Consider the following 12,245-nt stretch of genomic DNA (forward strand, 5'->3'; position numbering starts at 1 on the left):
ATTCCTGAAGAAGGGCTTCTGCCCGAAACGTCGATTCTCCTGTTCCCTGGATGCTGCCTGACCTGCTGCGCTTTTCTAGCAACACATTTTCAGCTCTGATCTCCAGCATCTGCAGACCTCACTTTCTCCTCGAAGGGCAGAATGGCCTACTCCTGCACTTATTGTCTATTGTCTATTAATTTTAACACATGGTTCTTCAAATGAAAACAACACAAATCTTTTGATTGCAGAGTCTATCTCATAGTGACCACATTTGTTAACTGAGCTGGAAGAGTTGGAAGAATTTAGAACTCATACTCTCATGAAGGATATGGGTTACGGGGAACAAGCAAATGTCAGAGATGTTAAACAGGTATTTTGCATTAGTCTTTATGATGGAAATTACTTCAAATATTTAATTAAAAGTAAAGAATATGGGAAGGAATTAAGTACCATCACTGTCACTACAGAAGTAGTATTAGACAAAAGCAGATAAGCCCCTTAGCCATGATGGCTTTCATCCAAGAATCCTAAAAGAGATAGCTAATGAAATAGCAGATGCTATTTAACTTTGTAAAAATTCTTGGATCCTGGAGGACTACCAGAGGAATGGAAAACTGCTAATGTGACACCCCATTCAAAAAGAAAGGGAGGCAATATGTGAGTCCCTATTGGCTGATTAGCATTGGAGAAATATTGAAATATTGAGGAGGTAATAGCAGCATATACGGAAGAACATAGTCTAATTAAACAGAGTCAGCATATCTTCATGAAAGGAAAATCATGTCTGACATTAGAATTTTTCAAGGAACTTTTAGCCAGGGCGGATAGAGGGAAACCAGGAGATGATGTATTTGGACTTCCAGAAGGCATTCGACAAGGTACATACTAAAGGTTAAATCATGAGTGTACGGTGTTGGAGGTAGTACGTTGGCATGGGTAGTGAATTGGCTAGTGGTGGGGAGGGGGCGTGGTTTTTTCTGGTTGGTGACCTGTGATCAGTGGAGTTCCACTGGGATGAGTGCTGGCACCTCACCAATATACACTTTATATTAATGACTTGGAGGAAGAAAGCATATGCACTGTAGTCAAATTTGCAGACAACACAAAAATAGATGGAAGGGATGTTGTGAGAGGGATACAAACTGTTTAAAGAAAGATACTGGCTGGGTTAAGCGATTGGCAAAAGTTGATAAATGGACCATAATGTGGGAAAATGTGAAGTTGTTCAATTTGAAATTGAGAAAAAGAAGAGTTTTATGTAAAGTAGGAATACTGCAGATATCTGAAACACAAAGACACATGGAGCTTCTAGTGCACAAAACACAGAAAGCTAGCACACAGGTACAGCAAGTAATCAGGAAGGCTAATGCAACATAAGGCTGTATTCAAAGGGGTTTGGAGTATAAGAGTAGGGAAGTCTTACTGTAACTGCACAACTGTAGAACTGTGAGCAGTTTTGGTCTCTTTATCTAAGGAAAGGGATCATTTCATTGAAGGCAGTTCAGAGAAGGTTCACTAGAATGATCCTCAGTATGGAGGGATTGTCTTATGAACAAAAGCTAAATGGTTGGATCTCTGCTCACTGGAGTTTAGAAGAATGAAAGGTGATCTCATTGAAATATACAGAGATTCTTAAGGGACTTGACAAGGGAAATGCTGACAGGATGTTTCCTCTTGTGGTAAAATCCAGGACCAGAGGACATGATCTCAAATCTAAGCAGTGCCAATTTAAAAATGAGATGAGGAGGATTTTTTTCCCTCAGAGGATTGAGAGCCTTTGAACTCCTTGCCACAGAGAGCTGTGGGCAGAGTCCTTGAGTATATTTAAGGCTGAGATAGACAGATTCTTGATCAGTCAGGGAACCAAGGCGTATGGGGAAAGGGCATGAAGGTGGGCGTGATGAGTGTCATATAAGCCGTGGCCCTATTGAATGGCAAAGCAGGCTCAACAGGCTGAATTGCCTATTCCTGTTCCTATTTCTTATAGTCTTGCACCCCATTTCAGGCACCTGCAGGATCTAATAAATTTCAATGGTGCAAGGGAAGGTAGGTGCTGTATGATACCTGGTTCAAGCAAGGTTAAAGCATTTTGGAGAAAGCAACACTATCACTATCCTGATTAGATATCCAGTTTAGATAACAACTTTGTCACTGCCAAAAGGGCAGTTGGTACAGAAAACCCAGTGTTTGACATTTCATAGGACTGGAACAAATCACCTGAAATTAGCTAAAAGTACTATTAACTCTTAGTTTCAGCTTGAGTTAGTTTTGCAACCTTTTGACCCTTTTTCAGCACAAATATAGTGGTCCAAATGATCACCTGTACTCAATATCAACCTACAAATGTAGCTCATTCATTATTCCATAAGGAATCTAGAGAGTTGGTTAGCTCAGTTAGCTATACAGCCGGTTTGTACAGTGGGGTCAATGCCTCCTCCACCTGAGGCACAGTGACGTTCAGGTTAAGTTCAATGCTAATCATTGCTCTCTAATGAAACAATGACGACTTCCGAAGGATATGTATTACATCAAAAGGTCTCGGGCAACATGTGATTTTAAAATCAGAAGTATATTCCTGATAGGATTTCACACAGTAATGGTTTTAATTAGAACCATATGCGAATGGAATTTCGACACATTGCTAAAGGAAGAGGGTATTGAAGTAGGGAATTGTTGCTGCAATTGTACAAGGAATTAGTGAAACCACATCTGGAATATTGCATGTAATTCTGGTTGCATTACTTGAGGAGGGATTTAGTTGCATTGGAGGCAGTGCAGAACAGATTCACTCGATTGATTCCAGTAATGAGGGGTTTGTTGTTTGAAGAGAGATTGAGCTGTTTAGGTCTTTACACTCTGGAGTTCAGAAGAATGAGAGGAGATCTAATTGAGGTATATAAGATGGTAAAGGGGATTGACAAACAAGACAATGAGAGGATGTTACCTCATGCGGGGCAACCTAGAATAAGAGGTCATAATTTTAGGATAAGAGATAGGAGATTTAAGAAAGCAATGAGGAGAAATTACTTCTCTCAACGGGTCATGAATCTGTGGTTTTCACTACACCAGAGTGTCATGGACACTGGAACATTTAAGAAGGAGATTGACAGATTTTCAATTAGTAATGGGTTGAAGGGTTACGGAGAGCGAGCAGAAAAGCAGACTTGATGCTGAGATGAGATCAGTCATTATCATGCTAAATGGTGGAGCAGGCTTGAGAGACTAAATTGCCTACTCCTGCGCCTCGTTCTTATATTCCTATGTTTTTACATACTCATATGCCCATAAAAAGTCAATTCTTTTTAGTTACAGGTTAGAGACATCAACTTAAGCTTATCCACTCCATGTCACCAAACTCTACATAAAAATGGACAATTATATTTGTTGTGGAAGGAAATTTGACAGATTGGTGGGAGGCAATAGCTCAGTGGTATTGTTGTTGAACTGTTAATCCAGAGACTCAGGTAATGTTCTGGGCACCTGGCTGTGAATCCCGCTACAGCAGTTGGTGGAATTTATATTGAAATGTAAATGCTAGTCTAGCCAGTGACACCTTTATCCCATGAATGATTAAAAAATAGTCTGGTTCCAGCCTTGATTCCACATATCGCAATTGACAAATGAGGAAAACAGCTTCTTCCACAAAATATCCAGGTCTTTGAAAATAGTCAGGTAGTAAAATGAGAAATGGATGAATATCCAAATAGAACTTCAGGGTGCAGTGTGGGCAATGTGGACAAGAGGTGCAGATACATCATTCTGCACCAAACATACTTCCTACATCCAACAACACACGAAGATGGGAGTACCTGTCTAGTTTGGGCTGAGCCAGCTATATCTCTGCACTCTCAGTATTTATTCTCTTACAGATAGTCAGGATAGATAATATTTTATTCCAAAGTGCTTTTTGTTTTTTCACCACTGTTTGGTGTATGTTCACATTGTATGGTAGAGACGCCATTGCACAGTCCCATGCAATCATTGCTTGAGTAAGTTCACTGGGTGCTGGGTCACATGTAGTTTTTATAGCCTGGAAGAAACAGCTTTTCATATGTACATAGAATGTTTCTGTTTATGGCTGCCTTTTAGTTTGTTGAAGGGGCTGCTCCTTAAATTTTGGTTGCACTTCAGTCCCATGCTACAAATCTACAGGCACAAAGTGCAGGGAGGGATGGACAAATTGAGGGGCCTTCTCGTGGGTCTGCTCCTGGGCCTGGCCAACGTGGCCATCAATAGATGTAGGCAACAGGCCATGGAGGACTCATTGATTCTCTTTTAGCGGTTAAACCTGCACTTATGAGTCCCTGGACAGGGAGCATGCAGTGCTCACAAGCACAATAGAAGCTATTTTAGACCAATGGGCACCACAGGGGCTAGGGAACAACATCAGCCCAGACAACATTATTTTCATTTAGTAAGTTTCTGTTTCATTATGTAAGATTCCATCTGACTGTTAATTTGTGTTTTATTTTGTTACAGTGCCCCAGCAGGGTTCTTTCTTTATTATTTTCGACTTGCTGTTTTCAGAGTAGAGATGCCATGAAGCTGTTAAACAGGTACCAAGAGAAATATGTACAGCACTTACTCAAGTAACAAATAAATGTTTCAAAGTGAAAATCAGAATTAAAACTTAGGTCCCGAATTTCTTTGTTATTGTGCCATTATCTGGCCATAAGTGCTGATAAAATGGTAATAAAATCCTTTCGCAGCATGTTATTTAGCTGCAGCTTAATATTTCCCACAAGTAGGAATGGAAGTGTCCACCAGTAGAGCAGGACCACATGTAACATAAATTGCCAACAATCATTTTGTGCACAAAAAACTTGCACAAACAAATTAGAATTTACACTGTTTCCTATGTGCCCACATCATCCCTGTCAGTGAGTCAAATCTTTAGCACCCTAGCTTACTGCAAGAGTGCTAAAACGTCAGATCTTAAATTCTGCCCTGTGTCAACCTAGCAAATTTAAAATAAGGAAATGCAAAATGTTTTACTGTTTTAGATATCTTCACATGCAACAAAGTAAAATGACTAGTAATTCCAGAGCATTTAACTGCAACTCTTAAATTCTGCTTACACATAAATTTATCATAATCAACATTTGCAGTCAGTAAGAATATCATAATCTGTTCAGCTTTTAACACTTCATTGTAATAAAACTGAAGGATCTAGAAGTAGTGTTAATTAGTCGTATTTCAATATAGCTTCTAATGAAAACAGAAGAACTGTGGATGCTGTAAATCAGAAACAAAAGCAGAAATTGTTGGAAAAGCTCAGCAGGTCTGGCAGCACCTGTGGAGAGTTAATTTGGTTCTGAGCAGTTCTGAGGAAGGGTCATTGGACCTGAAATGTTAACGTTGATTTCTCTGCACAGATGCTGCCAAACCTATTGAGTGTTTCCAACAATTTTTGTAACTTCTAATGAAGCTGCATTGCAATTAATGTTTTCTGTTTTAACTTTGTATGAGTATTACTGAATCAAAGAACTGTTACAGAACCAAAGGGGGCCAGTGGTCCATTGTGTTTGAGCTGTGTTCGCTCTTCCAATGAGCGATATGATAGTCTCTGTAAAGTAACAATCTAAATCCCTACTGAATGCCTCAATCCACCACAGTCTCTGGCAGTGCATCCTCAACCCTAACACTACATCTGTGTGAAAATGGTTTTTCTCATGTCACTTTTGCTTCTTTTACTAATAATAACTAAATGTAAAAAAATTAAAAGTCTAAAAACTGTAAAGAATTTAAAAATGAGGAAAGTGGGATATATAATGGAGAGCTTTAGGGAAGGAATTCCTAATATTAGCACCTAGACAACAAAGACAGGGTGGTCAGGCAATTAAAACCAGGGATGCCCAAGAGGCAAGAATTAGAAGCACAGATATCTTAGCATTGGTAGGGCTAAAGGTTACTCCATAGACAGGGAGGAGGCAAGACAGTAGTGGGATATGAGAGTGAGACATTTAAAAAAACTGATGAGACAGGAGACAGTTTAAGCCTGTTAGCACAGGCCAAAAGGGTGAATAAGTGTTGGTGCAAGTTAAGACATGGACAACAGGACTTTGAAGTATCTCAAAGAACAGTCATAACAGATTTGAAACGTTGACTCTGTTTCTCTCTCCTCAGGTCTTGCCAGATCTGCTATGTTTCTCTAGCACGTTCTGTTTTCATTTCATTTCACCAGCTTCCACAAAATTCAGCTTTTATTTGAGCTTTGGATGACCTGAAGTTTAGGAAGGGCAAAATCTGGGAATTTTCACACAGAGGGTGGTGTGTGTTTGGAACAAACTGCCAGAGGAAATGTTAGAGGCAAGTACAATTACAACATTTAAAAGGTATCTGGTGGATACATGGATAGGAAAGGTTTAGAAACTATGGGCCAAATGCTGGTAAATGGACTAGTTCAGTTTAGGAAACCTGGACAGGTTGGACCAAAGGGCTTCCTTTCATGCTGTATGACTATGACTCTCATGCATTGGAGTAACCAAGGCATAAGGGAACAAATGCAAGAATGAGGTTTTCTGCAGCAGATGAGCTGTAATACAGTGTGGAGTTAGACAACTTTACAGATCAAATGATGGTGCAAATGTGTGGTTGGAGGATCACCATGCACTGAAATACTACTTCTAAGTTTTAAACTCTGGGTCAGTCTCAGACAGTTTGCCAGGGAGGAGAAAGGAGTCAGTGATTAGGGTGGATGGAGTTTGTAAAGGAGATGGAAGATTAATGTTTCAGTCTTCCCAGACCTTCAATGAGATCCACTATCAACACCTAGGAAATGCTCCTGACTGGGAACTTAGCTAGACAAACCATATCAACACTGATTGAAGTCTTACATTGATTCAGTGAGCCTTACCTATTTCTTCTTGTCCAGTCCACTGAATAAAACTGTTTCCTCAGCCAACTGCAAATTATACAACATGTAAGAATGAAACAAGGTCAGAGACACACTGTTACATTTTCCCTAACATACGTCTGGTAGCAAATCACAAGATAACAGCTCAAGTCCAATTATGTCAGACAGCACAGAAGACGTGGGCGGCACGGTGGCACAGTGGTTAGCACTGCTGCCTCACAGCGCCAGAGATCCGGGTTCAATTCCCGCCTCAGGCGACTGACTGTGTGGAGTTTGCACGTTCTCCCCGTGTCTGCGTGGGTTTCCTCCGGGTGCTCCGGTTTCCTCCCACAATCCAAAAGATGTGCAGGTCAGGTGAATTGGCCACGCTAAATTGCCCGTAGTGTTAGGTTAGGGGTAAATGTAGGGGTAGGGGTATGGGTGGGTTGCGCTTCGGCGGGTCGGTGTGGACTTGTTGGGCCGAAGGGCCTGTTTCCACACTGTAAGTAATCTAATCTAATCTAAAAAAGACAAGTTCTTTCAATATATTAATGCCAAGAAAATATCAGAACTAACTGCAATTAAAGAGAATGCAAATGCCGATAGCAAATGATTTCAGACACCATTTCCTGGCACCCTGAACCATTTTAAGAAAAGCTCTTTGAAATGTTCATTATAAAGTGAAGACACAAACCTCTAGCACTTAAAGTATTTACCAAAACATTATTTGCTGTGTTAATTGTTTGTAGGCAGGGTGGCATTTAACTGCAGAATATGTAAAGCAATTTAAAGACATAGCAGATAATGAGATCCTCTACCTTTCTATTCGTAATGGGGTCGGTGCAGTTTGACTCTCTTTGTACAGAATTTCCAGTCCCTTTAACCATTTGGAAGCTTCTTCTTTTGAATTGGCTGCAAGAATAGAAAAAAAAGTTGTAAAATGTTAGCTGCTGGTCTCAGATCATTTACAGATACAGGATAGCGATTATTTTAAAGTAGCTGAGAACTTTGGCTTATTAGCTTGAGGTTTGGGACTCCAATTACCCTTGAGCTCCAAAGTGGTGTCACTGTCATGTCTGTGGGGTTCATGTTGGTGTTGCCTTCAATGTATACACAGTGAACGTCCAGTGAATTATGAGGGTGATAGTGTCATCAACATGTAAAACATTGCTGATTTGATGCCAATGGTGGCATTTTGGAGATCACTGCTCTAGTCAACACCCTCTCTTAAGCTTGCATGCCAGAACTTTTTTTTTATTATTCATTCGGGGATGTGGACGTCACTGGCTGAACCAGCATTCGTTCCCTATCCCCAGATTGCCTATACTGCAGTTAAGAGTCAACCACATTGCTGGGGGTCTGGAGTCACATGTAGGCAAGACCAGGTAAGGATAGCAGATTTCCTTCCCTCTAGGACATTAGTGAATCAATGGGTTTTTCCTGAAAATCGGCATTGGCTTTGAGGTCATCATTAGACTCTTATTTCTAGATTATTATTAAATTCAAATTCCACCAACTGCCATGATAGGATTTGAATGCAGGCCCCCAGAACATTACCTGTGTTTCTGGATTAATAACAGTCTAGTGACAACACCACTAGGCCACTACATCACCCAACTTAGAGGATGATCATCAGTGAGTGCTACTAAAAGAGGTAACCAATTATGTACAGTTAATTTCTAATTGATTTCTTGTTACTGTTACACAGTCTACAACCGCATGTTGCTTTTTGTAGTAGTTTCAAATTGCAAACGCCTGTGGGCATTGGTGTGGCAGATGCTGTCAGACTATGTGATGATTTTGTGGCTTCTGCTAAATCTGCCATGCCTAGACTTGGGTGCACTAATGTGCATTCTCCTTGTGAAAGAAATGACATAGAGATTGAACAAAAAAAAACATGCAGTTTCTCCCAAGACTGGGGAGGAGAAGGGTCCAGAGCAGGAGGCTTTATCTACCAAGGGTGTTCATAGATCAGTTATTTTACCATTGACGAGCAACATGTGAGAAGGACATCTTCAGTGAAATCTATCACCTGTTGCAGCAAAATCTCAGGGCAGGCTGAGGACAGCATTAACAGTGGCTTTCAAGATGACTGTAGCATTGAACAAACCTGGCAGGAGCTGGGGCCTCACATTTCACATCTCATACTGAGTAAGGAAGATCGCTGATGCTCCCTATTCAAAGAGCACTAATACATTACATTGTCACCTTCCAGGGAAGAGTGGATCGAAAGAGCATGCAGCTTTCCTAAGATGCAGGGCAACAGTGACTGCACACCCGACATCCATTCCACCAGTACTGGAACTGAAAGGGATTTCACTATCACTATCAGTGGGCGGCACGGTGGCACAGTGGTTAGCATTGCTGCCTCACAGTGCCGGAGACCCGGGTTCAATTCCCGCCTCAGGCGACTGACTGTGTGGAGTTTGCACATTCTCCCGTGTCTGCGTGGGTTTCCTCCGGGTGCTCCGGTTTCCTCCCATAGTCCAAAGAAGTGCAGGTCAGGTGAATTGGCCATGCTAAATTGCCCGTAGTAACGGGTAAATGTAGGAGTATGGGTGGGTTGCGCTTCGGCGGGGCGGTGTGGACTTGTTGGGCCGAAGGGCCTGTTTCCACACTGTAAGTAATCTAATCTAATCACAGTTTCTGGCTGGTATGTGACCATAAGCAGTGAATTAGTCAGGTCAATGCTCATTATTGGCAGCAATATTGATGTCTTCATTCTGTGGTTGTCTGTTCTGCCAGCAACATTTGAGTAACCACAAACAAACCAAAGCTGGTCAGGGAACTGCCAGGTAGTCGGCTGTTGGTATGGCTGAACACTCTGCTGAGTATATGCACATAACATGTATACAATTAAAGCCACACCACAAATGTGATAGACACTGTCACGCTGACACAACCATTCTGTTGCCTGGACCAGTCTGGAAGAGACCTGCAGTACTGGCAGAGTGGTGTCACAATTTGCACTGGGCTTTTGTATTGTGCAAACCGTCACTATTAGGAGAGGGCAGTCATTGCCATTAGTGATGTGGTGAACAGCTGAGAAGCACAATGAGCAGAAGGATGAAAGGAGAAGGCACCTCCTAGGAATGTGTCTGAGGAACTCACCTGAATGCAATAGCAGTCACGACAACCCACGGTAGCTCAGTGATTAGCATTGCTGTCTCACAGCACCAGGGACCTGGGTTTGATTCCTACCTCAGGCAACAGTCTGTGTGGAAGTTGCACATTCTTCCTATGTGTCTCTGTGGGTTTCCTCCCACAATCCAAAGATGTGCAGTTTAGGTGAATTGGCCATGCTAAATTGCCCATAATGTTAGTTGCATTAAGTTCGGGGTAAATATAGAGTAGTGGAATGGGTCTGGGTGGATTGCTCTTCGGAGTGTCGGTGTGGACTTGAATGAGCTGAAGGACCTGTTTCCATAATGTAGGGAATCTAAATCTAAACCCCATTTCTTCATTCACCAGCAATTCCACACAATATTCCCATACAACTGCAGGCAACCCAACACCACCACAATGCTGATGATGCATGTGCGTGTGTAAAGAAATTTCAAGTGGCTGTTTCAGTCACGGTTTACCTCCCACTTACTAAGTGCCAATAACTTTACGCAGTACAATATCACTTACAATATTGCTCCTGCTGATACCAACATGGTTGGGCATCATGGTTAGTACTGGCTGGACACAAAGATCATGTGGTTGACTCTTTACTGTCCTTTGAGCAATTAGGGATGGGCAATAACTGCTGACCTAGCCAGCAACGCCCTCATCCTGGAATGAACAAAAAATCAGCATCAAGTTGGTATGTTATGTGCATTACAATCAATGGGTGTGGGTTAATCCATTTTATAGGTCATCTAGTTTATCATAAAATCTCTATAGTGTAGAAGCAGGCCATTCAGCCCATCAAGTCCACACTGACCCTCTGAAAAGCATCCCAATCCCTGCATTTCCTGTAACTTTTGACCTTTGGGAGGAAACCGGAGTATCTAGAGAAAGCCCATACACACACACGGAGAGAATATGCAAATTCCACACTGGCAGTCATCCAAGGGTGGAATTGAACCTGGATCCCTTGTGCTCTGAGGCAGCAGTGCTAACCACTGAGCCATTGTGCTGCCCGAGCAATGAATGATTATGTTGTTTGTTAATGGTATCTTTAGAAAGTGTAAACTAGCTATTCGCAAGAATAATAGGTTTGGAGCAGTTTGTTTTATACATCTTTTCAGTAACAATCAACAATATTAAAACACATAATCTGGACATTTTCTTCACCTCAATTTGTGGGCCTTTGCTGCACACCAATTAGATGCAGTCTTTCTAATACCACCTTCCCTCAAATTACTTCATTGGCATTGAAACATTTTGGAACATCCTAAGATTCTGAAAGACAACATATGAATGCAGGTTTTTTCTTTCCATGCGAGGGGCATCATGAACAATTTATCCCACAGCAGAGGTAATATGGTTATGATTATGACTTTACTGGGGAGGAAAAATGCTAGATTTTCCCAAAGATTTTTTCAAAGAATCAAGTTAGGACCCAAACATTTACAACTAATGTTACGCGTTACTGCCCAAGACAGCTTAAAAGTAACAAAAGCACCACCCCAGCCATCCGTAAAACGTAAAACACAAGCAATGTATATGTCATTTTGTGAAGTTAGTGTCTTATTCATTTCAAAATAATGGAAATAAAATACACCCACAACAACAGCAGCTTGGTCCTACAAATTTTAATGATTGAAGACTTTGCTCTGTTAGCTTCCAGGAGTTTACAATGTTCTAATCCACTATGTAATCCATTCCAGCTTCAAACCCCTATCTATATCACAGGACCAGGGTACAGGCCATCAGCCCTTTGAGACATAATTGATCTGCACTTAATTCCTTGGTTTCATATCACCTGAAGAAACATCAATCACAGCTTTGAAGTTTTCAATTAACCAAATCTTAATAACTTCATAAGTGAACAGATTTCCAGATTTCTTCTATAAATACTTCCTGATATCACCTGAAAATTAGAGCTAGGCCATTCATGATGTCCCCTTATTCTGAACTTCTTCACCAGAAGAAATAGCCAACATGTATCCTATCAAATCCTTTAATCACCTCAAACACCATAATTTGATCACTCATTAATCTTATGCTCAAGGAAATATATGTCTACTCTACAGAGTCTCTCTTCATAGCTTAACCAGTCATCTCCAGTATTGTCCTGATGAATCTCTTCTGTATTCTCTCCAAAGCCAAAATATTCTTCTCAAGATGTTTGAGACAGTACTGCAGATGAGACAATTCCACAAGTGAAACTGAAAGATTTTTCCAGAACATCACATCAGATCTTCTGAGGACTGCTATCGTACTCTTTGCTACCTTCCCCCACCCTCCTCTCTGACCTATCACCTCCATCCCCACCCCC

General features: G+C 41.2%; 1 protein-coding gene across 1 annotated transcript in view; it reads right to left on the bottom strand.

The window, feature by feature from the left end:
* Positions 1-12,245, bottom strand: part of plcg2 (phospholipase C, gamma 2) — a 203,346-nt gene that overhangs the window by 89,495 nt on the left and 101,606 nt on the right. The window contains exons 3-4 of the mRNA XM_043706657.1: positions 7,636-7,729; positions 6,839-6,886 (exon numbers count right to left, since the gene is read on the bottom strand). Of these exons, the coding sequence (XP_043562592.1) occupies positions 6,839-6,886; positions 7,636-7,729 (142 nt within the window). The remainder of the gene's footprint in view (positions 1-6,838; positions 6,887-7,635; positions 7,730-12,245) is intronic.

This window comes from Chiloscyllium plagiosum, chromosome 17 (assembly GCF_004010195.1).
Source record: "Chiloscyllium plagiosum isolate BGI_BamShark_2017 chromosome 17, ASM401019v2, whole genome shotgun sequence".
NCBI classification, from domain to species: Eukaryota; Metazoa; Chordata; class Chondrichthyes; order Orectolobiformes; family Hemiscylliidae; genus Chiloscyllium; species Chiloscyllium plagiosum.